General features: G+C 42.6%; 1 protein-coding gene across 4 annotated transcripts in view; it reads left to right on the forward strand.

Moving 5' to 3' along the window:
- itpr1b (inositol 1,4,5-trisphosphate receptor, type 1b) overlaps nucleotides 1–26,172 on the forward strand; it is an 85,653-nt gene that overhangs the window by 26,283 nt on the left and 33,198 nt on the right. For 2 of the 4 annotated variants that reach the window (XM_062395432.1, XM_062395441.1), the window contains 26 exons: nucleotides 161–280; nucleotides 362–553; nucleotides 1,131–1,382; nucleotides 1,525–1,666; nucleotides 1,760–1,913; nucleotides 2,758–2,951; nucleotides 3,034–3,172; nucleotides 3,262–3,316; nucleotides 3,406–3,571; nucleotides 3,698–3,865; nucleotides 3,992–4,063; nucleotides 4,146–4,283; nucleotides 4,389–4,514; nucleotides 5,143–5,343; nucleotides 5,443–5,694; nucleotides 6,293–6,418; nucleotides 6,571–6,699; nucleotides 7,650–7,770; nucleotides 7,881–8,065; nucleotides 11,070–11,218; nucleotides 11,762–11,873; nucleotides 13,356–13,391; nucleotides 19,248–19,283; nucleotides 20,138–20,185; nucleotides 20,953–21,082; nucleotides 23,178–23,362. In XM_062395432.1, coding sequence (XP_062251416.1) covers nucleotides 161–280; nucleotides 362–553; nucleotides 1,131–1,382; nucleotides 1,525–1,666; nucleotides 1,760–1,913; nucleotides 2,758–2,951; nucleotides 3,034–3,172; nucleotides 3,262–3,316; nucleotides 3,406–3,571; nucleotides 3,698–3,865; nucleotides 3,992–4,063; nucleotides 4,146–4,283; nucleotides 4,389–4,514; nucleotides 5,143–5,343; nucleotides 5,443–5,694; nucleotides 6,293–6,418; nucleotides 6,571–6,699; nucleotides 7,650–7,770; nucleotides 7,881–8,065; nucleotides 11,070–11,218; nucleotides 11,762–11,873; nucleotides 13,356–13,391; nucleotides 19,248–19,283; nucleotides 20,138–20,185; nucleotides 20,953–21,082; nucleotides 23,178–23,362 — 3,628 coding nt within the window. The remainder of the gene's footprint in view (nucleotides 1–160; nucleotides 281–361; nucleotides 554–1,130; nucleotides 1,383–1,524; nucleotides 1,667–1,759; nucleotides 1,914–2,757; nucleotides 2,952–3,033; nucleotides 3,173–3,261; nucleotides 3,317–3,405; nucleotides 3,572–3,697; nucleotides 3,866–3,991; nucleotides 4,064–4,145; nucleotides 4,284–4,388; nucleotides 4,515–5,142; nucleotides 5,344–5,442; nucleotides 5,695–6,292; nucleotides 6,419–6,570; nucleotides 6,700–7,649; nucleotides 7,771–7,880; nucleotides 8,066–11,069; nucleotides 11,219–11,761; nucleotides 11,874–13,355; nucleotides 13,392–19,247; nucleotides 19,284–20,137; nucleotides 20,186–20,952; nucleotides 21,083–23,177; nucleotides 23,363–26,172) is intronic. The other 2 variants (XM_062395447.1, XM_062395457.1) reach the window with 1 other exon arrangement.

The raw sequence follows: 26,172 nt of genomic DNA on the forward strand, positions 1-26,172 counted from the left end.
GGCCGATCCAGAAGGCTGAATAAAGGAGGCCTTCACAGTTTGAACTGTTGTATTAAAGACGGAATTTCAATTTTTGACTTTTGACTACATTATGATCTCAAATTGCTCATTTATCTGGTGCCAATGAAAACATATTTCATGCTTTGTGATCTGCATCCAGGTTTCTGGATTACTTGTCCGATCTCTGCGTGTCCATGAATAAGTCCATCCCTGTGACCCAGGAGCTCATCTGCAACGCCGTGCTGGACCCCACCAACGCTGACATCCTCATCGAGACCAAGTCAGCTCCTCACTCTTCTCACAAGTATCTCGGCCTAAAATATGAGCTTTCGCGAGTAACCGTTTGCTTTTTACTCTTCAGATTGGTCCTGTCGAGATTCGAGATCGAGATGACAACGAACGGTGAGAGCCCGGTGGAGGCAGAGGACGAAGAGGAGGTGTGGCTTTTTTGGAAAGACAACTGCAAGGAGATCCGGAGCAAGAGCATCAGGGAGTTGGCCCAGGATGCAAAGGAGGGCCAGAAGGAGGATCAGGAGGTGGTCAGCTACTACAGGTGTGATATCATTTAATTATATTTTCAACACCATGCATTCTGTTGTAAAATCCCGTTTGACTGATTTTATTATTATAGGCGATAATAATAATCATGGCCTGAAGAAAAGTGCAGTGTCGAATTTGGTGCGATTTGGACCTGCAAAACTTTAGATAAACAGGCAACTGGCCCTCTGTAGCAGTCAGTGGACGAAGGCAAATCATTAGGTATAAACATGTCAATACAGATAAACCAGGTAGGATGAGCACAAAGTTTTCTAACTTCCCTCTGCAACAAAGACTGTTTATAAAAAGCTCTGCACACAATGTCCATCCGAAACAATAGAAAGTGACGGTATATTGTGGAACTGTTTGAGGAGGACTCACTAATGACAAGAAATAATTCTGACGTGGCTCCAGAGCATCAACACAGGACAAGAGAGCAGAACAATTCAAACAGGCAGGTGTAGAGCGGGCACTGCACAAGTGTTCTGGAAAAACAATAAAAACTCCACACAGGCATAAATTATTATTTGAGAATATATTCATTTGGATTAAAAATACACAGCTCTAATAGCTGAAATAATATTTCCCCTCAGGTGTCAGCTGAACCTCTTTGCCCGCATGTGTCTGGACCGTCAGTACCTGGCCATCAACAAAATCTCAGGACAGCTAGATGTGGATTTGATCCTGCGCTGCATGTCGGACGAGGACCTGCCCTACGACCTGCGGGCGTCTTTCTGCCGCCTCATGCTGCACATGCACGTGGACCGAGACCCTCAGGAGCAGGTCACGCCTGTCAAATATGCTCGACTTTGGTCCGAGATCCCTTCCAAGATCGCAATCGATGAGTGAGTTAATCTCGGGAAAGCTTTCAACTGACATTTAATTAACAACCATTTTATTTAATTAATCCACATTTAATTGGCTTGAATTCCCATTCGAGAGAAGTCAGTGTGCATGATGTGATGTGGTGTTCCTCTTATTATGCAGCTATGACAACGATGGAACCACCAGAGACGAGATCAAAGAGCGTTTCTGCTTAACGATGGATTTTGTGGAGAACTACCTGAGAGAGGTGGTGTCGCAGAACATTCCTTTCTCTGACAAGGAGAAAAACAAGCTCACCTTCGAGGTACTGCCTCTTAGTGGAAGGAATAAGCAGATAACCGGCCAGCTTGTTTTGAATGAAGTTTCAAATCATGGTTTTGAATCCTCTTATCTGTAGGTAGTGAATCTGGCGAGGAACCTCATATACTTTGGATTCTACAACTTCAGCGACCTGCTTCGCCTGACAATGATCCTACTGAACATTTTAGACTGTGTGCACGTCAGCACCATTTACCCCATCAACAAGATGGAGAAGGGAGAGGAAAACAAAGGTAAACATCCACCACCTTCATCCACAGCGTATCTCACTCATCTTTCAGTTTCTGTCCTTAGTCTCAGACTTGACTTGTCGTAACACTTGGTAAATAAACACTGGTTCACTTCTCATTTTGTAGCTGTTTACAGTTAAATTATGTGCAAGGGGCTCTCTCTTACGCCAAGTGTAAGGCAGCACAGTTGTCCTTTCCCCATCCTGCAGCCATGATGTTAAATAGCAAATGCACTTGCACCCATCTGAATGACCTTGGCGTGTTGGTCTCAATATGACGCCAGCAGTCCGCTGCCTCAAAACAGGAGTTAACAGTGGAAACTCAGCACTCCTTCACATCTGCAATATTGTTGACAGGAGGTACCACTCTGTATGACTTTGGGGGACCAGAAACTTAACCTTGACAAACTTCACCATCTTTTTCAGACTGAGAACTTGTAAATAGTGAGTGGGACTGTGAAGCTGACTCATGGGTTTGGAAGAACAGATCGTTCTGCAGAACCGTCTCGTTTGGTTTTATTTTTGGCTGCTATTTAAAAAAAATTGTAGACTGTGAGTCTGGCACCTTGGCTTAACCGCCGTTGACCACTACACTATGTTGATGCAGCAGAAAGTGAAAGCAAAGTCTCATTGAAATGTTTTTCAGAAGTGAACTGAGAACTGGAACCATTTATAATCAGCAAATAAATACCACACTATAAAGAGCTGATAAATTTAAGCAAGCTTGATTAAAGCATTTACAGGGATCATGTAAAACATCCGATAAGAGACATTTAAAATAGCCAAGTATAAAACTGCAGTCGTAGGTCAGAGTGCAGCTCATTCCATTTTCCATTTTAAATGTGTAGCTGGCAGCAATGTGATGAAGTCCATCCATGGAGTGGGGGAGCTGATGACCCAGGTGGTGCTGCGAGGAGGCGGCTTGTTGCCAACCACGCCAACTCATCAGCCGGAGGGAGACGTGGTCAAGACCGAGACTGAACCTGAGAGAGAAGACATCATGGTCATGGACACGAAGCTCAAGATTATTGAGATTCTGCAGGTGGAGCATTAAAACCCTGGTTCCTTCACCCAGCCAAACTCTCAGCCTGTTTGTAATTATAATTATTTTTCTTTCCCTGCAGTTTATTTTGAATGTGCGGTTAGATTATAGAATCTCCTGCCTGCTCTGTATATTCAAACGTGAGTTTGATGAGAACAACCCACAAGGAGACAATACTGCCAGTCTGATCGGAACCAATAACGCCACAGGTCCGATGCCAGGTATGAAACCACACGATTTACTGAAAGCAATGAAAGAAATTCAGAGTGACAGGGATTTGTTTGAAGAAGTAAATTTCCTTTGACTGTAGGAAATCTGGACTTTGAGAACATCGAGGAACAGGCAGAGGGGATCTTCGGAGGAAGGTAATCAACAACTTCCTCATCTTCTTTTGTTGAAGCAAAATAAAGCAAGATAAAAGTTGAGGTAATGTATTGTTGCACTGTCTTTACAGTGAGGAGAACACTCCTCTAGACCTGGATGACCACGGTGGCCGTACCTTCCTCAGGGTCCTGCTGCACCTGACCATGCATGACTACCCCCCTCTCGTGTCTGGAGCTCTCCACCTGCTCTTCAGACACTTCAGCCAGAGGCAGGAGGTTCTTATGGCTTTCAAACAAGTAAGGCCCATCTTTTCAATGCTCTGTTTCAATATCTGACACAAAGCTTTAGATTAGTGCAGCGCTAGAAACCTGAAAATCAAAGGGTTTTGTTTGAACATTTGTTCCTCTGTCCCTTCCCTGTAGGTCCAGCTGCTGGTGACCAGTCAGGATGTGGACAACTACAAGCAGATCAAGACAGATCTGGACCAGCTGCGCTCTATCGTGGAGAAGTCCGAGCTGTGGGTGTACAAGAGGCAGGGAGAGGATGGGATGGACGGAGATGGACCCTCAGAGTCTGAAAACAAAAAGAAGGTGCAGTGTCCGATCACCTGATACCAGTTGTTGAATAGGACAAGTCGTTAGAAAGCAGATATACCTGAGTATAGATCATGTTGGAGTTTAAAATATTTCTTCTTCTTTTTGATGCTTGTTTTGCAGGAAGATTCACTTTGTTCTGACCAAAAGAAGTCAGAAACCACCAGCAGCTACAACTACAGGGTTGTAAAAGAGGTATGATCATTTGTTCACTTATCTATGTCATGTTTGTGAACTGTTATGTGTTATTAAAGCCCCTCATGCTGTTCTCCTTCAGATCCTGCTGCGCCTCAGTAGGCTGTGTGTCCAGGAGGGGAGCTCGGGGAGGAAGAGTAAGAAGCAGCAGCAGAGGCTGCTGAGGAACATGGGAGCTCACAGTGTGGTACTTGAGCTCCTCCAGATCCCATACGAGAAGGTTAGAAGAGTTTTAAGAATGCTTTGAAAGCATCATGTGACTTTTGAATATTTAAAGTTTTCAGTTGGTTTAATCTTAATGAAAAAATGGTGTTATCTGCATTAGGGCGAGGACGTCCGAATGCAGGAGATCATGAAAACAGCTCATGAGTTTCTGCAGAACTTCTGTGCAGGGAATCAGCAGAACCAGACTCTTCTCCACAAACACATCAACTTGTTTCTCAACCCAGGGGTGAGTAGCACAGGGAATGGTTTTATGCCTCTTCATCGGTGAGAGCCAGTGGCCAGAGGCATTATGTTGTCTGGTTACTCATCCTTGGGTATGTCCGTCTGCCCATTTTTGTGAACATATCTCAAGAATGCCAGGAGTGCATTTCTTCAAATTTGTTGCAAATGTTCAGCTGGAATCACAAATACATTGATTAGAATTTTGAGGTCAAAGATCTAGAACAGTGACCTCATGTTCTAGTTAACGGGATATTTCTGCAACATTCAAAGTGAATTTCATACGTCTTGCCCAAACACTCACTTGGACTCAGGGGTGACTGTATTACAATTTGGAGGCCAATGGTCAAGATCGCTGTGACCTAAAAAAAAAATTAAATTGTTATTTAAAGAAGGCCTCAAGAGGATCCTTTCAAATTTGGCACAAACTTTCACTTAGCCTCACTGATTAACTGAGTGAGTTTGGTGTCCAAAGGTCAAAGGTCAAGGTAAGTGTGGCTTGATGTTTATATCCTCTTCGCGATATCTCAAGTCTGTCTTTAGTTTGTAATTTGATGTGGACAACACTGCTGTTTGTCTAGTAAATGTAAATTGAGGAGCGTCCTCTATGTTGTCCCTTTTTCCAACTCTGTCAGATTTTGGAGGCCGTGACCATGCAGCACATCTTCATGAATAACTTCCAGCTGTGCAGTGAGATCAATGAGCGCGTGGTTCAACACTTTGTCCACTGCACTGAGAGTCATGGCCGTCACGTCCAGTATCTGAAGTTCCTGCAGACCATAGTGAAGGCCGAGAACAAGTTCATCAAGAAGTGTCAGGACATTGTCATGGCTGAGGTTAGTTCCATGATCCATACTCCATACACACTGGTGAACATGATTTACTGTATCACTAACTACACGTCTCGGTGCTGTGCCTTTTTCCCCCTCACTCAGCTGGTGAACTCGGGCGAGGACGTTCTGGTTTTCTACAACGACCGCGCCTCCTTTCAAACACTCGTCCAGATGATGCGCTCAGAGCGGGAGCGCATGGATGAAAACAGCCCGCTGATGTACCACATCCACCTGGTGGAGCTGCTGGCCGTCTGCACTGAGGGCAAGAACGTGTACACCGAGATCAAGTGCAACTCCCTGCTGCCCCTGGATGATATTGTGCGGGTGGTCACCCATGAAGACTGCATCCCTGAAGTACGAACACAATGGGCTATTCAATTTATATTTTAAAGAGAAAATCATTCACTTTTAGATATATTCAGAGTCTTTGTGCATTGAATCAAACAATGTAGTCTGTGTAGACAGTATTTAGCCAGTGGCATTGAATTTGTTTTTGTTGTTTTGCCGTTATTAATAGGTTCTACTTTGAATGGAGAGCTTTTATATCCACAAAACATTACACAATCATTTTTTTCTGGCCTATTTTGGAAAACAAACAAACAATTTTATCATCAGCAGTTCTCTGACTTATCATTACACTGTTGGTTCATACATGTCTAATTTCAATTTAATTTCACTCTGTAGAGAGAAACGATTGTATCAGTGTTGAGTCAGTCTAGACCGACATTGGGAAGATAAAAATGTCTTATCTTATGTGTGTCTCAACTTGAAGTAGGCAGATATATGAAGATAAAAGATAAATGTCGGCTCTGTCTTTTAGTTTCGCACGTTGTTACCTGACCAATACAATTCTATGGTGCTGACCTGTTTTGAGCTTCTGTCCATGGATGATCAGTCTCACCCCGACACAGTAAATGTGCATCATCAAGTCTGTTCATTTGCATTCTGACAGGTTAAAATCGCCTACATCAACTTCCTCAACCACTGCTACGTCGACACAGAGGTGGAGATGAAGGAGATTTACACGTCCAACCACATGTGGAAACTGTTTGAGAACTTCCTGGTGGACATCTGCAGGGTAAGCCATCGCCACGCCGCCGCCACGCCGTCTCATGTGTGCGGGTGACAAATGTCAAAACAGCATGGGGCGAACATATGTCACCAGTCACCCACATGCAGGAAGTGTGATCCAGTGGCCCTGTTAATATCTTTTCTGTCGCTGCTTCACAGGTGTGCAACAACACCAGCGACAGGAAGCATGCGGACACCATGCTGGAGCGTTATGTCACCGAGACGGTCATGAGCATTGTCACATGTTTCTTCAGCTCTCCTTTCTCCGACCAGAGCACAAGCCTGCAGGTAATCTGGACTGTGGCATGACAAACCGCCTTTAAATGATGTACATGCTCAGATTTACACGTGTGCTACAACATATGACCTTCTTCCCTTTGAATAGATGGCTCAATACATGTATGTAAGTAAAGGTGACTCTCCCCCACATTTGTTTCCCAACCTCTGGCTGTGTTATTCATCAACAGGCTGAGGATGTTGAGACGTGTGGCTTCACTGTGTGGGTTTGCACATTTTCATAGCTGAGTCAGAACACTGACTCTGTTGTTCCCAGATCTGTTGCACAACACGTATCTGGGATGTGGTGCAGATGCTGTTGCCGTTGCAGTGTGGTCACTCTCCTCTTACGACCTTGGCCTAGCCGTGTCCTGTTGCCCACATCTTTCCTAATAAATCACAACCACCACCCTCCGTAGAATTGTCAGGTCCCTTGTGCAGCGGCTTTGTGGTGTGGTTTTAAAGACAATTTCCTTCTTGACCGACCTTTTCCGTGACTTGTTTCAACCTGGCTCCAGTAAACAAATGGAGATTACTTTAATATAACCATTTGAGCATTCGGGGAAATCTGCCGACTGGCATTTTTCTAATACATGATGACATCACAACCCTCTTTCTCTCGCAACAGGCCTCCATTCTTGGAAAGATATCTGAGGTATTTATTGTTCAGCTGATAGATTGCAGTTTTGTCACGGTGGTAGTTGAACACTGGTCGGGACTGTTGCGTTGGGAGTGCACATGATTGTAAACAGCTTGACCTGAACCTTTAGACCCCTCCACTGTAGGTGTTACTGTATCCTTACACTGAAATGTTTAGCACAGTTGTGGTTTTGTGCTTAGGGATCTAAATAGTATTTTTTGGGGGTTTATATCATTCATTATTTTTCTCCTCCATCTATGTGTTTTCCTTCCTTTACTTCGTCAATTCTTTTTTTTAAACTTATCTTTTCCCTTTCTTGCAGACTCGTCAGCCAGTGTTTGTACAGTTGCTGCAGGGAGTGTTCAGGGTTTACCACTGTAACTGGCTGAACCCTGTCCAGAAGGCCTCAGTGGAGGCTTGCATTAAAGTTCTCTCAGACGTGGGTAAGACCCCGGGCTAATACCAGACCACCGACCTTTGGCTTTATGTTAGAAAAGTAAATTGTGATACAAGTTAAAAACGTGGAATATCTACCTTCTTATTTCCTACCCAGCTAAAAGCCGAGCCATTGCTATCCCAGTTGACCTGGACAGCCAGGTGAACAACCTGTTTGTCAAGTCCAATAATGTTGTACAGAAGACCATCCTCAACTGGAGGCTGTCAGCCAAGAACATGTCGAGACGAGACTCAGGCCTCCCGACCTCCAAAGACTACAGAAACATCATAGAGAGGCTGCAGGTCAGTAGCAAGAGATACTGGGGTTCATTTATATATGTTTTTGGTTTAAATAATGATTTATTTATTCATTAATTCATTATTTACCCAGGCATATAAAAAAGCGCATACCCCCATCAAGGCCCAAGAGTCCTCATAAATTCAATCCAGGTGCTCCGTATTTCACACTGATGTTAAAGACTCTTGGATCTGGATCCGCACCAAAATGTAATGGGGCATTCCCTGACTCATACCACAGCCTTCCACAAAGTTCTGTGGAAATCCACCCTTAGGTTTTTGTGCAATCTTGTTTAATCATTCAAATCAGCCAACAAAGAAACGGATACGGGTGAAAACGAAGGGTAAATATTACAAAGCAGATGAAAGTATCAAAACCAAGCAAAGCAGAGGAAAAAGTAAAAAACAAGTTAGATGAAATATTGTTAAAATGATTTAGTTGAAATCTTCCTATCTCCCTGCCATCTGTGTGTGTACAGTGAGTCGGCTTTTGGAGGAGAACAGGAAGCAGTAATGGCTTTTATATGAAACATTATCACCGTGTGTAATGTCAGAGTGGAACAGGACAACAAGTTCTCTCAGGAGTGGCCACTTGTGCCAGAGTCAGGTCCGGCAAAGACTTGAATTGGAATAAAGAAAGTGCAAATACTCCAAAAAATAAACCATCAAATTAGCAGCAGGCACATGCAACTTCTGTTGGTTTTGTCTGTATAGATTACATAGATGATAAAAACCTTATTTCTAAACCAAATTATAGTATTTTACATCTTTTTCAATAGAAAAACATAAAATAAGAATAATGATCTTTCATAAAGTGAGTGTACTTCACACTTACATGCTGTCTGTTCTTATCTGTGATTCATTGGAATTAGAAATTACATTTTTCTGAATTTCACTGTATTGCTAAAGATCAAAGGCAGGTAAGAACAATAAGCTGGATGGTTGTAAAATATTTCACTTTGTAGCATTCATTTAAAAAGTAATGCAACATGAGTATGTGTAATGCAAATATTTCTACTTTACTACTCTAGGATTGTGTGAATACAAATGTGATTCAAGTTCTGAATCAGAAAAAAAAAAAATCAGCCCTAATAAGGTCTGATTGTGTGTGATCTTCACAGGCCCCTGTCATGACTCACTGTCAGTGTCATTAAGTAACGTTATGGTTTTGGTAAGTGCGCCACAAAGCAACGTTCTGTAGAATTGGTTCCTAACTGCATCCAGGAAAAGCTGTGTTTCGTAATACAGTCTACTCCCTTTTTTCTGGAAAGGCATGACTCAGCTTTCAGTGGAAGTCTGAAACGTCTTTGACCCATGTGGTTCCGTTATCTCAACTTGCACTCCAGAGGAGAGACCAACACAGTCATTATTTTGTTATACAGTATCCTTGGATTTCTTGGGTTATCCGCCGTCAAATTCACAGATGTATTGCAGTTCCCACATGGTTTCCCTCCCAGTCTATGATTCAATACTAATCCTTGTCTGCAATGTTTTGTTCACATGTTCGTCTTTGTTGCCCCTTTGCCCTAATGTGTTTGGGTTGTCCATCGCATTCTGTTGAACACAATGTCTCAAGCACGCCTTAAGGGAATTTCTTCAAATTTGGTAAAAATGTTCAATAAAACTCCCAGATTAACGGATTAGATTGGAGAAGTCAAAGTTCAAGGTCTTGGTGGCCTCCCTTAAACATGTTTTTCTTCCTCTTGAATTTGATATGTCGAGTCTGCCTTTAGGGAGTTTCTTCTTAGTTTGATCAGTTGTCTCTTGGACTTTAAGTGATAAGATTTCAGTGGCCAAAGGTCACCATGATTATTTATACTGAAACTGCCCTGGTTGGTGGAGGCACACAACTGAATTGTAGTAATTCTAGTTGTTCTCATGTATTTGATGCCTCCTTACCGGGGACAGCTACTGACTGGAGGCATTATGTTCTCAGGTTGTCCGTCCGTCCCATTCTCATCCCGGTGAATGTGGGATATCAGGACTGAAAAATGTCATTACATCTGGTACCATTCACTTGGACTCACTGATTAACTGATTTGATTTTGTGGTTTGGCGTCTTGAATGTGATTTCTATAGACTGCTTGGGGGTATTTCTTTTGATCAGTTGCCACCTGGACTCAAAGATAAAGTAATTACTTTGCATTGGTCAAAGGTCACACTGACCTTATATGAATCTGGAAAAAAAACATGTACAGATATGTACTTGGAAACTGCATTGGTTGGTGGAGGCATACAACCGCAGTGCTAATTCTTGTTTTCCCTCTTTTGTGCTGCTTGCTGATCATCCCACACAGAACTGTAATCTCTACCAGACTGTCAGGCTTCATAATGCAACTTCACAGTGCATTCTGTTAAACAGTAGCTGCTAACAAATAAAGGTTCTATAATGAAGTATCGCCAAATTTTTCCAGCTGTTGTTTCAATTGATATAATTAAATCTCTTCTGAAATTAAAGCACAGAACCAAAAAAAAGAGGAATTTTCTTGTTGAACCGAACCCCCTCTCTCTTCGTGTTGACAACATTGTGAGTTCACGACTGCTTAATTCACGGAGGAAAAGTATCAAGTCCAGAGGCCCACTCTCAATGAATAAAAAAAAATCCCAATTTTTCATTCCACCAGCAGCCAAACACGTGATGATTTAAGTATTATACTGATACTTTTGTAATGTTTTGGTCATTGTTATCCGTCTGTCTTTGTTCCTTAGTCCTTATCACTGATAACAATATACGGTACCACTTCCTGCAGGTGTCAGAGGGTGTAGTAACAGTCTTTGTACAGCGGCAAAGTTTGTCAGTCATCTAAAGCTTTAAGAATTCTTAGCATGAACTTTTAAAGTGTCATTTACTTCCACTGCAACAGAAATTTAATTATCTAACTTTAATCCCTTTAAAAAAGGACTGCTTACAGGACCATGTTTTTTTTGTAAAAGTTTAGGGTCGTTATTAATAATATTAACACTAATACTAATCCTAACCTCTGGCTGTGTGTCACCACCTGTTCTGTAGGACATAGTGTCAGCGCTGGAGGATCGTCTGAGGCCTCTGGTCCAGGCTGAGCTCTCGGTGCTCGTTGACGTCCTCCATCGTCCAGAGCTCCTCTTCCCAGAAAACACAGACACGCGCAAGAAATGTGAGAGCGGAGGATTCATATCAAAGTGAGTGTGAACGTCCACCAAACAAGGACTTCTGAACAGTCAAAATTAAGATTGTATATAGTTAGAGTTAGAATGTAATGGGACGGCCTGAGAGGCTGATGAACTCAGGGCGCCAGTGTTCAACCTAGTTTTCTTCTGTATTATAGCAGAGTTATCAAGTTGTAAATCAAGTGCAGTTAGTCCCTTCACAGAATTGAACCCTTTACTACAGGAGCTCACATCTACACATGCATAAAAACACACATAATCACATCTATAAAGTGGTGTTATCTTACTCCTGGTTAAACACTGTACCTGCATTTCTTTATCCACCGTAGTGTGTAGGTGTAGTTTTCAAAATTCTCAGAATATTGTTATTTTCATTTACATGCAAAACACTTGGACCCACTACCAAGCCTCTATCACACTGCTGATTTAGGTCAAAGATCTTATCATTGAGGAAATCAGGAAAAAACAGTTTGTTGGGATTATATTAAGTATGTTAAGTGGTGGGAATTTATGAAGTTTCCATGTTCTCATGTTTCTTCCTCTCCTCCTGACCAGACTGATTAAACACACCAAGCAGTTGCTGGAGGAGAACGAGGAGCGTCTGTGCATCAAAGTGCTGCAGACGCTGCGGGAGATGATGACAACAGACCGGGGCTACGGGGAGAAGGTATGTTCCCTGTGCTCCGTGTGTTTGACATTTCCCATCATCCGCTTGTAGCCATGCCCGAGTTCCGCCCACACGAGATGAACCACTCACATCTCAGGATACATTGTTGCTGTTGTCCCACTTCTCCATACTAACCAGGAGACATGAGATCAAAAAGCAATGACACAGAAGAAGAGGCTCATCTCTCTTTGATTACCTCTGGAGCCTGAACAGCCGAGAGAACAGAAGTGATCCTCCTTCAGCCGGGGAAGCGTGTGAATTCTCGTCGTGATGAATTTTATGTTTGGACAAACACAATTCTTACTAAGAACTGATTACCTCATTGCTTTCTCCCACAATCACTTAATACTTCCACAGTAAGTCTATTAAAAACATGCAAGCTCCAGCTACTTAACGCAACGTTCATTGGCTATTAATGAATGCAATAGACATTAATATATTGATCCCTCATCAATTGTTTACTATGTTTTATGCATGTTTTCCAATAAAAGGCTTATTCACTAAAAGCAGTAAGGCTTCACAGAAAGATACTAAGCCATGAACAAAATCAACAAACACTACATACTGAAAAATGTATTGTGATAACATAATAAGAAAAAGGTGCAGAGCTACAGACAGCCAAGAAGAAGTCTTGAATATGGAAGTTAATTGTTTTTGTTGTGACCATTTAGCAGTTCTACAGTTTCTGAATCCATATCGTATGTGTGTTTTCATGGACTCACCACATATATCTTTATGATATTAGACGTAGAGTCCATACTGAGGTTTGCAGTAGAGTGTTGTTTTTATTCCATTTTCTAACTTAAAGTTATAATCATGATAAAGGTCTCCTCCCTCATGTACACTTATGTTCTATTATGTAAAAACATTGAACCACTGATCAAGTGAAAGTTCACTTGCAGTCTAAAAATGTCATCTCACATGAAGTTCGTTGTGAAAAGAACACGTCCCCAAACAAAGTATCGTCAGTCACTAAGGTTCACGGACACCAATAGTCTTGACTATTCGCCTAACTCTGAGTGAAACTTTTAATTCATCGATTATGATGTTATTCTATTGCTGATGGAATAATGTTCCTGTAAAAGTGTTTAGTCTGATATTGACATCCAGCAGTTGGTAAGTGGCGTACATTTCAATGTCGCAAAATGCTGCAAAAACTCCAATGTAATGTTGTTATGGTCAGAATACACATCCTCATTTTAGTATTGTTTGTCCTGAGCAATACCTTATTTGAGATGGGGTTATTACAAAATGCTGTTGTATGTCAACAGCATTTGGTCAATGTCGTAAGAGATGAAGGTCGGAGGGTGTTTTACCTTCACTGATATGTTCTGAGCTTCGTTATTCTGTCCTTCCACTCTTCCACTCTACGTGTTTGTGTGAATGTGTTCTGAAGTGCTTCACGTGCACACTTGTGAGCGAGCTTGAACTCACTAATCTGCCTCTACTAACTCTGTGCCCCCTATACTTCTTCTCTTGCAGCTGATTGCCTTTGATGATGAGATGGATGTGGCTGAGGTCGATCATTTTACTTACTGTTGTGACTTGTCTGCCACTAACAGCATAGATGTGCTTGTGCTGCCAATTTAAACTCTGTAGCATCGCACCTGCAGCTCAGTCCGTCCCTCCCTGTTGTCCTCCTGTCATTAGATATCCATCTTAAACTGTAGCTTAGAGCTAGCATGTCGTGCTGTGAGCTTCTCAGTCGTGACCGTATATAGTTGTGTACGTATAAGAAAGAAATTGTTTTTTAGAAAACATCACTACATACAGCACTGTATTAATTATGCATTTAACCATTTTAACTGAATTTAAGTTTTTTTATTATCATACATTTTCAGAAGCTTTATTTGGAAGTGGTAACAGACCAGTGGTACAATTGGCGTCTATCAGCACATTTATTCAGCTAATATTGCTCATCACAAATCCTGTGGGACTTTTGGGCACTGAGGTTCCATGAGGCAGAGATTTTACTTTGTTATTTAAACCATCCGTCCATCCATCAGTCTGTCTCTCCATCCATCCATTCAGGTATTTTGTTCATGCTTTGTTCAATCATTTGAAATCGCTTTTAAATTTCACACTCCTTTTTCATCAAGGAGATTTGTTCCTGTTTAGTCACACCACTTGATTTATCATAATTGACTTCATAATCTTGACGTATAGATCTGAGATTAAGATTAAGATATGTTTATTCATACCAAACACATGCACAACACACCCATGCAATGGCAGGCAAATTCAACCTCTGCATTTAACCCATCTGTGTGCAGGACACACAGAGCAGTGAGCGACCATGTACGGCGCTCGGGGAGCAGATGTTGGGGGAGTAAGGTGCCTTGCTCAGGGGCACTAGACAGGGTAGGGGGACTCTTGGATTTTTGGACAGATCAATCCAGGTTCGTCTTTTGTTGTCTCTCCGTGGAGTCGAACCAGAGTCGAACCAGAGACCTTCTCTACCCATAGTCCAAGTTTCTGCCACTAGACCACCGCCTCTCACACGGGACAAAACACTCGTGAGGCACTGAATATGAAGGTGATGTACAATGGGTGACCAGAAAAGGAACATATCTGTCAACCATAATGCAAACCAAAATCATTTAAATGGTTGCTTTCCTTTTTCTATAGATACAGTCATGTTTGGCACTAGTTTACGGTATTGTTAATTTAAATTGTATTCTTTTTAACATCTTTCGCGCCAGTAAATGAGGGTATAATATAAAACTCCATCTGTTAAAACTGATTGTCAGAACCATTTCAGATTTATGTTTTTTAATATTTAAAAAAAAGTATTAAATGGTTCAATCAGTGTTATTTAAATCTGAAAATGAATGACAAATGAATATCCCCTTCAAGCAAGTAGTGGCTTGAGATTAGATAAATTGTGTTTCTTCGCTAATCCCCAAAATAAACTGAATTTATGACAATAGCAATAATAATAATATAGCCTATCCCCAGAAAAAAATAACGAGGACATAATCCCAGTTTTCCCAGCCGTATCCGTATGTTACTAGCAGTTGTACCATTATGCTTAGTTAACATGGTCTCAATGAATTCTTAACATGGTCATTTGGTTCTTATTTCGTGTTACACTGCATTACATCTTAAAATTGTTGCTATTATTCTGGTCACTCTAACACCACACAGCCTCTTTATGATAGATGACAGCATCAGAACATATTCTTTGACCTCACAGCAGCAGGTGTAAGTGGGTGTATGTTTATATATAAATATATATAGCTGCATGATAACATAGAGGGCCGGGCCGTGTGCGGTCATAACCTGTGGCCTTAAGGAAGTGAATGAAACTGGTTCTTCATTTCTATTTGTGGTGGTGAGGAGACATTTCAGGGTTGAGAGTATGGGTGTGACCACTAGGGCGGCATGACTGACATGTCACTGACTAATAGGACTTTATAATCCCTCTTGTCATGAAGTTCATCCTTGACTGTCAAGCTTTTATATACAGTCTCTGCCATAGCTTGGAAAATAAGTTTCAAATCAAGGTCCCCTGTAAACATTTTTGGGTCTTTAAAGCACTATGGATTTAAAAATTAAAACCCCTACAGACACTGGACGCCAACAGACTCCTCGTACAGCAAATTCCAACAGCAAAGCATATTTTGATATTTAAAGCTTACATTCTTTTGAACTCAGTATACTTTTGAAAACTGAAAGTCCACACTGTCAGAGCAGGAGAACGTGCAGCAGCAGATTAATATCTTGGGGCCCGGTCAAACATAATGGAATGAAACTCTGCCTCTCGTTCAGCTCAGGCCGGTGCGAGCAAGGAGTTGAATAAAACATTTGCCTCCTATGGTGAAGCAAATCACAGCGTGGTTTCGGGTGAAGTTCAACTTGAACTTTGACTCGTGATATAGGCTCCATATTCATTTGTGGGTTACTGTGCCCTTCAGAGTGAAAATAGCGGGCGGTTGAATAGTCATTTCATCAAAGTTGGTGCGAGTGCAAAAGTGAATTACGATGTTAGTTAGGCAAATGAAGAAATTGATGTGAAGGGTCTTTCCAGAGTTGTCAGGAAGCAACATGCTCTCAGTTTCTTGGTCCTTCCCTCCCTCCTTGTGCTTGCCGCCTGCTACTGAAGCAATGGAAATCCCCGGTTTCCAATAAAATACCGAGCTGCTCTTCTCAGAGATCAGTGCTTAGTCTCATCGACTCCTCAAGAATGTGCGTGTGTGTTTGTGTGCGTGTGTGTTTGTGTGCGTGTATGTATGTGTCATTTTAGATGGAAGCATAAACCTCAAATTCCCCTCAGCAGCTGAGCAGCAGCAAGATAAACTTCCATGATGGCCGTTACGTAAGCCCTGCTGCTCTCTGACCGACCACAGCACCCACCCAAAGGTCTGGAGGACTGGGCGCAGCTGTCACTTTCACCGCTCTCTGACAGACCCTCGCCATACTTCCACTTGTAGCGTGCCAGCTCTGTGGGCTGGATGCTGTGTATCCAGAGCAAGCGTGAAAAGAGCTGGAGTGACTGCTCGCCCATTAGCGGAGGTTATCTCGCTCTACCAGAAATAGAAACATGATTTAAAAAAAAAAAAAAGCCAGGGAGAAAAGGAGACATGTCCAGCCTGCCACCCTCGTCGTCAGGCCTGATTATATCACCGCCGCCGCTCCTGTTTGTCTTTCCTTCACGTGCACGTCTTTTTGTTTGACAGACAGTACGGGAGGTTATGAGGGGGCAGATGGAGATGAGGTCTTTCTCTGGTGATGTAATACAGTTTGCTGAGGAGGGGGCTGAGTGTGTAGCCCATACATGGAGCGTTATATAAGGGAGTGTTTCTATGCAGGCAGAGCGTGGTGGTCTGTCGATCTGAGGGAGTGAGAGGGTGAACGTGCTTTCCAGTCGCTCCTGATCAATTAATGCTTGTTTTGCTTCTCACACTCCTGTTTTTCTGCTCCAGCCTTTTTCTCCCCACCACAACCCCTTAACTTTCACTTTCTCAGCCATGCCTTTTCTGCTCTCCACCTCTGCCCGTGTGCAGCTTCTCCCGCTGCCACTCCTACCACTAACCCCTGCCAAGCTACCTCAGATAAACTCCAATTCATCTTTGTTTATCCTCCTGGCTCTCAGCCCGGGTAGTCCGGACAAGCCGGCCCGTGCTGTACGTCTTCTCCCTCAACAGGGGGTGCTGCTGATGCAACACGCCGCCTCTGTCCCAGTTTCTTTAACTTAATGCTGCACGATTCTTGGGCTCCCGCCAGCTCTCAGACAGCAGTTACATAAGAGCTTACACTTTTCTTTCTTTATTTCTTTTTTTCCTTCTCTGTTTTTCCCTGGAATTTTAAACTCTCCACTGATGTGTGACCTTCAGTGGTAATTGGCAAATAAAAGTGCAGCAGAGACGTCTTCCAGAGGACGCTGGCATTGGCGCAGCCCATTCTAGGCAACAGAGGGTAGACGGGGTGGAGGTTGGGGGTTTAACTTTGGGCAGTGTGTGTGTGTGTGCCAACACATGTTGATCGTTTGTGGTTTGACCCTTTTAAAGGGCAAAGGGCCAGTTTTATATTGTCAGCCGACGTGCGACACAAACCCGTCGCTTTCCACTGCAGACTTGTTTCCTTACATTATGAGCAGTCACTTCACTTTACGACTTCCCATGAGGTGAGGTAAAGCAGAGATCACTGTTTTGGGTGATTTGGATTAAGGCTCTGTGTTGTGTTATTCTAAACAGAGGAGCGGTTTCACTTCTGGCAGCCCTTCATCTGTCAAGGAGTGAGCAGATTCACACAGATCAACCGTCTCTTTCTTTATCCACAAACACCCTGACTCTCATTGTGCTTCTTTTTATAACATTGCCTCCGCGGACAGATGATTACAAGGTCAAGTCGTTCAAGTGATGCGTGTTTGTTTTTGCACATGACCAAATTAGGTCATGTTTGGTAAATAACAGTTTTCAAACTGGCTTACGAGACATTCGAAATAGACGGTGATTGTTTTTCTGTGGAAATCAGAGTGTTGACGCAAAGAGGTTTGCTATAGGGAAATTCCAATTAGTCAGCATAAAGCAGCATGACTGGATCACAGGGGGAGACATTCGCCAGTGAGTTGTGTGTTTGTTGTTTAGTTCCTACCAGTCGCTGCTCGCCCTGCAGGGAGATTGTGCGGGCATATCGTTTTCTTTTACTTTTTATTAGTGTGTTAAATAAGTTGTTTGGTCTGTTCCCTGTGTCATTCAAATTTGACTTTATTCTGTGTCTTTGTTAAAAATTGTATATATTGAATATTAAGGGACTTCTTTTGTTGATTGCCAATGTGCATTTTTTAATTTATTCTATTTCATTTATGTTATTATCTATTTTATATCATTATATCTTTTATTTTTATCGCCTTTATCTCATGTTGCTTTGCTCTGCAGGTGACACAAATGAACAGCCAGAAGCCACTTAGAAAACCACTAAGTTAAATGTTAATACTTTTATTTGTTCTGCTGAAACCTGTTTAGTCAGTTCCAGTAGTTGAGGAAATGAAAAAGAGCAGTTTTATTATCCTTCACTATTATGTCTGTACAAGCTGTCATTTACTGCTCAGATATAAGAAAGGTGATATTAATTCATCAGATCATTTACTCATTAATTACATTTTTTAGCATGAACACCATTTTCATGAGACAATTTTCTAGCAGCAAAAATTTAACTATCTATAATTCATTGTTTGGTATCGCATGTAAAAAATAAAATCCCCATGTGGCCTTTTATATTAACCCCATGACCGTGAGGATTGATACTCGGATGTGAATGCATATATGTGCTTTCATTGGCTCGTACCATTCTTGCAATATATGCAGTATCATGCAGGGGTTATAGGCAGCAACATGTTGCAGCAGCATGAAAAAGGGAAGCTCACAACACTGAACCTACCACAGTGTAGCATCGTAGCCACTGTTAGGAAAATGAAGACACTGCATATTTAAATTTTTGTTTTACACAGCTTCTGCTTTCACGCTGCAATAAGTCACTGCTGCATTAGACTGGTTCACGAGACATGTCATAACCAAATGCTCTTCAACATTCTGCGCTGTAAGTTGTCCATCATCACAGAACAACATGTTTATGTCCTCTGTCTTTCTGCCTCCGGCTCTTTAAGTCTCACATAGTTATGATGTGCAGTACTGCATGTGACTTAGCGAGCACATGCACACCTATCAGCCAGTGAACGGTGTTAGTAACGCTGTGGCTCATTGGGATGTGTGTTAAAACAGTGCTGTCCAAAAGTCTGAGACCACTTCCTATGTTCAATAGAAACATGAAGTCAGAGCTGCTAGAGAGGGTGCTGCTCTTCGGAGGCGATGTGCAACATGACTAATTCTGCATCTTCTAACTGACTAACATCAGCCTTTTATTTCCAATCAGCTGGCACCCCCGCCCGAGCCCGAAGTCCCTGCCGAGGTGTGTTTCAGAGCCACAGCTCACTGCTGATCAGTGCCATCCCTCAAATTTACAAGCTGTCCCGTTGCACTTGTTCTTAGGGTTAAACATTGATTTGTCTAAGTGGATAAGGGTCACAACCCATTCCTTTGTATTCCCCCGTTTCAGAAGCCCCTCGTCTCCCACGTGTTCACTCATCCACTCCTCCCTCTCTCTTTCCTGCCTTCCATTCATCTGTCCTTCCACCGCTTAGTTTTTTGAGCCAATCTCGGCGAAATATCCTTCCAGTGTGGTGTGACGGGGGTTTACGTCGTGGCTGAAGTATTTTTCCATGCCAGATTGGTGCTTACTGTGTGTGTCTGTGTGTGTCAGTAGATCACGACTTCATTATGTAACCTGGACATGTAGAGCCTCTTTTTTTTTTTTTTTCTCCTCATTCCCATGGCTTGTGTTTCTCTCCCTCCGGCAGCAGCTTGTCATTCCCTTATATAAATAAACGAAGCACTTTTCCCGACCACATGCCAAAGAGTACAGTGTCGGGTGATTTCCCAATGTCCACTGTCGAGAGCGAGCACCTCTCTGTAGATAATAGATGGCAGACAAAAGTTCTCAAGAGTTAACTCTGAAGGTTTATGAGGATCTATTCATAATGAGTATCAGGCCTCCCCTGCACAGAGCCTTGCATGAACCCACGTCTTTCCTCACACAACCACTCCCCTGTTAACTGCATGCTCTGATTTATACCTGAGTCCTGCATGCTAGTAAAGTCACTAATTTGCACTGTATTAACTCCCTATTTTGTTTTCTAATTTCCTTTCGGCCTTTTTTTGTTTTTAATTTTTTTTGGCTTTCTGCTTACTCACATCACCTTTAAGGAGCTTGATCCCAACCAGCCTCAGAAGCAACTGGAGGATCAGAGGAGGGTAGGTACCTAGTTTGGTTTGTGGTGATGGTCCAGGCCTTCCTCTTATTGATGGTCAACAACGTATTGACTGTCATGAAGCTGCATCCCGAGCATGACCCTCACTCACTCACTCACATGCTCCCCTACGTCAGTTATGTGAATTGTAGCATGTGGCAGGAACATCAGCGGTGGCTGGAGACCTTTGGAGACCTTGTTACACATCTGGTCCAGAGGGAGCATCAAGGTCACTGTGAAGCACTGATTTACAATCTAACATAGTGTGACACCGGATGTCAGCGCATGTTGCGGTGGGAGAGTGCACGGTGCAGCCGCTGAGATCAGGAGACAGAGCTCAAATAAGTTTCTCCACAGGGGACATCAAATTATGTTTAGACTTCAAGGCTATGGACATGGCATTCATGGACTTTAGTTTTTGCCAATTTTTATTTCTTTTAATTTGTTATTTTTATTTATATTAAAATGTTGTACAATTGTAGTAATTCTGCAGCTTTATTTAATTGAGCAGCTGTAAAGGGACTAACATAATATGGAAAAACAAAAGGAAAAACTCAAGGGAAGTAAAGTGTAATTGCCAAATACACTTTACAGCAAGTTTTTCTAAACAGGCGCCTCTTTTAACCGTCCTGATATTGTTCACTCTCTGACGTGAGATTTGAAGCTGCTGCTTTAGCACAGCTCACTGACTTTTGGTTCCAGTTCTGTTGCTGTGACATGGTTAAGCTGTAACTAAGACTTCATCTCCTAACGTCCTTGTTTCACTCTCAGGGAGAAGCTCTGCGGCAGATCCTGGTGAATCGATACTATGGGAATGTCAAGCCTGGCCAGAGGAGAGATAGCCTCACAACCTTCAGCCACGGTCCGCTCGCCTCCGGAGCACAGGGAAAGTCCCCTACAGGTGTGTGTGTGTGTGTTGTATAACAGTACAGTATCACTCATACTGTATCATAACATGTGTTGTGTGTATGGTGCACTCATAAAGATAAGATTTGATGATTTCAACATCAATTGCTGTGGGAAACTGGGTCAGCGCGGCTCGAGTGTGACACAAAAACAATCAAATCAAGCATTCATATAGTTCATTTCATAGCTGTCGGCTGATATGTGGCCGCCAGGAACTGATTCAACCTTTTGAACATTGCTCCGATAACAAGGGGTTGTATTGTAATGTATAAGTAACATATCTAAAATGGTCAAGTCATGCTTTGTTATCTTTCTTCCTCATATAAGTAAATGGCCGAATGAAATGTTGTTCCTCTCAGGGCCAAAGTGCAAAAACACAGTGCAGTGTAAAATGAAATTATGCTTTAAAATGGAATAAAACATAAAAGCAGAACAGTTGGCTGGAGTTTTAAGGTGCTGACACCTGATCTGAACTCTCTCATGACTTTATGATAATAATCAAATAAATAAAGTAAATACTGATACTACTAACAATAATAAGAGGAGACACAAAGGTGAGGTTGTGCTCTCTAAAGTGCAGGGTTGTTTAACATCTGTTGTATTAACCAAAGTTAATTCAATTCAGTTTCCGTTAAAGAAATCATGACCATGTTAATCTTTTATAAGGTTTTAGTCAGATTGTAAATGTAATCTTACCAAAGGTAGGCATATTTTTCTGTATTATTTTATGTTATTCATTAATTAGTTTGAGGGTAGATTGAACATGATTAAAACCATTTACAAGCAGATGTTGATGTACATGAATTCAAAAGATCTGTCCCTTGTTGTGGCCGTATGTTAACATTTTTTATTTGGGATTTACCCCAAAAAATATCAATAATTTTTTTTCCATCAACAACTGCACCAAACTGTAAAAGGCTCCTCTGAAGCTCCCCCCTCCCTCTACCAGATTTGGCGAAAATTGATTTAATCTTTCTTTTTGCCTCATCCTGCCAACAAATAAACAAACAAACAGTGGGTGAAAACATAACCTCCTGGGTGGAGGAAAGTGTTTACAGAGGATATGAATGTTCCAATTGTGCTGGAAACGTCTCTGTTTAGTCACACACGCTCCGAGCGAGAGTCATAGTGACACTGAGAATTTCCGTGAATCAGTAAACACCAGATAAACTCTCACGTGGGTCAACATCCCACATCGAGCGCACCGCGTTAGTCTACAGTGCGTTAGTGTGCTTATTGTGCACAGGCCCATTACATTCACAGCAACGATTCTACAGAAGTCATTTAGTACAGAGAACTAACTCAAATGGTCTCTGCAGCCGACTGACTCCATCTTTGCTCAGTTGCGGCTGACATTCACAAATTGAAAAGATGATTGGAAGCTGACATTTATTCATTACAGCGAGTTGCTGTGCGTCTCTCATCACAGATATGACTCATCGTTCATCTCCAATGCTTCAGAGGAGGGAGAAATAAAAAGAGATCTTATTCACAGCCATGGCCTTGTAGTCCTTTTAAGCCCTTGGACCTTGGCTGTGCTCCTGAGCTCACTGGCGCTCTCCTTAGCATAACGTAGGCCGTGTTGTTGCCAGGCGACCAGGGAGCCAAGCTCTGTCTAGAATGGGATCTGTTGTTGATTCAGTGGCACGTCCAGTCAGAGATGGCTCTGATGGGTGCTGTCATTTCATCACTGCGTCACCGGCTGGATGTGGAAGCAGCATCACTTCAATAAAGACAAATCTAATATTTAACTATTATAATTTCTTTGCAGTCGTTGAATGGGTAAATAATTTACCTCTGGTTTCCATGCATCACAAATATCCCATGGTCTCCTCATTAACACCATTTCTATTGGTGCAACATAAATGGTGAAATTCACTGCACCAATGTTAGTTGCATTCTGGGGTTTAACTGTCATTGGGTTTGATCCTTGAACCAAGTTGCCCAAATGTTGTAACTCTTCAGTTATGTAATCAATATAAAAGTAAAAAAAATACTTTGTGTCCTATGCTTGATTTTGGTTGATGCCTGTAATCTGAATAAATCAGTATGAATGTGGTTGATGATTCTTTTTATGTCTCTGTCCGTAGTTGTCAGCCCCGGGGTCGGAGGTCGTGGGGACCTGAGCTTGGCGGAGGTGCAGTGCCATCTGGACAAAGAAGGGGCGTCTGATCTCGTCATTGACCTAATCATGAACGCCACCAGCGACCGGATCTTCCAGGAGAGCATACTGTTAGCCATCGCACTGCTGGAGGGGGGAAACACCGTCATCCAGGTAAGTCGAGGAGACTGGCTTCATGCGTTACCAGTGCAGATGGGTCTACTGAAGATATATCATCTGGGAGCCACAAGCAGGATCCAACAAAGAGATGTTATCTCACAGGTTCAAAGCTGAGGTGTCAAAGAATTTAGCCACAGCCCCGGAGCTCCACACCTGTCACCAGGACAAATACAGGTGCCCGAGGAGGATTTTAGTGTTGTGTGACTTGTAAGTGTCTTGCAAGTGAGATTTCACAGCGTGGTGCAGAAAAGATGCCGACACGTTTGAACTTTCGGACATTTTGAGCTGCTGTTGAAAAAGTGAGTTTGAGGCATAGAGAGAGAGGACAAAGGGAAGTCTGCTGGGAGACGTCCAAGCTGTGCAGCCAAGTACGTCATCGCCCCCCCACCGCCAGGCTGCCAGGGGTTGCTACAGCAACGCTAACTCTTTGCAAACCTCACAGCGAGCGCTTAGAGAGCTGACAGGACTCCTGCTTTATTTCATCTTTGCAGTGTGCTGGGTTTGTGTGCATGCACTTGAATGCATATGTGGTCGAATTATTACTCATTGTTTGGGGACAGAAATTTGTTCATGCAACAAAATGATGGTAACTTGCCTTCCTCATTGGGGCAAAAAGCAAGTTCATATAATTTAAATCGTTACATTTATAAATTAAATTGTGTGTGCGTGCATGTATGACTCAGTGGCTAAATGTGCGAGTGCGCGCTGCTTGTACAGACTGTCTGAGAGTGCATTCTGGTTTGCGGTTTGTGTATACGTGCTCCTGTATGTCACCTTGGATCAACAGGCTTGTTGCATAATAGCCTGGTATTTGCATAGTGTCGTTACCTGACGAGGCCTGACTTCCCACAGTGCACACAATGGCACTCACATGACTCCTGTTACATAAGCTGCTGCCGGGGTAAATGACGCCCTGTGCCCTGGGCCTCCTTACATTCCAACTGGACTCTTAACTGGGTCATGTATTGCTGCTGAAAGGAGGGCAATAAAAGAGACAGCCCCTCGAAGGCCTCAGGAGAGATTGACAGATCTCCGCCCCTCGAAGGCCTCAGGAGAGATTGACAGATCTCCGCCCCTCACCGCTTCCACCTGAGGAAACGCTGCCCCCCCCCAGCAGCCTCCCTCGGGACAGAGCCAATCATCTAACTTGTTGAGTGTTGTTTCATGTGCTAATTGACCCTCTCAAGGTCAGGGCATGACGAAGACGCTCCATGTCCCCTGCTGAAAGTGGCCTGGGGCATGAATATGGCACGGGGTGTGGCTCTTTTCTGATTCTTATGTGAGCCCCAGGCCACTGCAGTTGTTTCCAATTTTCTCCCTTTGTCTCGTTTGAGTCACCGTTTTATTTAAAATACCATAGAGTGGTTTTAATCAGAGTAGTTAGTCACAGTTATTGTTAGAAAGTTGCACTAGAGTTTTTGCGAGACATGCAGAGAATGTTTATGTTTGCCGTCGACTGTAACAACGTGTTTTTCCTTTGCCTCCAAGGGTGAACTTGATAAGCAGTTGATGGCATAAATGATATTTGTCTCAGAGCTGAAGTTAGGTGTTTTTCTCTTCCTTTGGCATGATACGGGAGACAAGTGAGCCTTGTTGGAGGCTCGTGTCTGGTCCAGAGAGAATTTCCAACATATCAGCAGATGCATCACATCTCCCTGTCTTACATAACGATGGGTCGCCTGCCCCCCCTTTTCAGGACAGAAGGGTTCTTGTTGTCCAAATGGAAAGCAGGACAAAAAAACATGCCCACGGATTTCTCCAAGCAGCCTATGTGTTTGTTTTTCTCGGTAATCTGAGGTCGTAGCCCAGCCAACAACATTTCTGGGAGAAAGAAAAGTACGAGAGATGGAGAGCTGCCGGGGCCCAGAGCTCGACTGGATGTGGCAGAGGTGGGGGGCGGGGTGAGCGGATTGGTGAATACAAAGAGTTGTGGGATCGGAACCAAGCGTTTCCCTGTCTTTTGCCTCGCATGATACACAATGAACTGCGTGCTTCCCTTAGTGACAGTTGCCTGTTGGATGACATAATTGCAGACTTCGTTATGAGATCGAACATCAGGTGAAGAACTTCAAAGACTCTTGAATTGAGTTGAAGGATTCAGGCCTTTATTATTTAATTTCTCCTTAAAAATGTAATTAATGTATTTTTACTTGACATGAATAACACATGTTTGTCCATTAATTGTCAAATAAAAAAATCTATTTAAGTCGGTGCTGGAAAGTTGTCTATGAAACACTCAATCTTATATGTTGAAATCCACGTCCCAATAGCCAATAAATAAAGTTGTCTAGAAAAACAATAGAACAAAAGTCAGTGTATGTTGCCCTCACAGGACTGTAATAAACTTAACCAATTTATTTGGACTGAATGAATAATTGGCTGAAGAACCTGTCTGTCATCCTGTCATCGTGCCAGCCTGCACATCTGACCCAAGGCGGTTCAGCAAATTAAAAGCAGCATTGAAATTCTGCTACTACAATCCCTCCAAAAATATAAAGATTAAATACCATCAGAGGCACATACGAATTTAAGGAGCCCTAGGACTCTGTAAAAAGGCTACACAGGTTCTTTTATAATCAGGAGTGAGCAGAGGTAAAACAACAACTGAAAGTATATTTAAGTTGCCCCTTTTCCATAGGTCAAAAAAATCATTAACACCCACTCACATCAGATTTAGTCTGCAATAGGAATGGAGATAATCAGAATTTACTCTTGAGTCAAATTAGGTGAGAGAGCGCCTCAATATTCCGACATTAGAGATGATGAGAGGATCCAACTTCTCTGCTGGAAATTAGAAAAGGAGT

Source organism: Platichthys flesus, chromosome 2 (assembly GCF_949316205.1).
Source record: "Platichthys flesus chromosome 2, fPlaFle2.1, whole genome shotgun sequence".
In the NCBI taxonomy this organism is placed as follows: Eukaryota; Metazoa; Chordata; class Actinopteri; order Pleuronectiformes; family Pleuronectidae; genus Platichthys; species Platichthys flesus.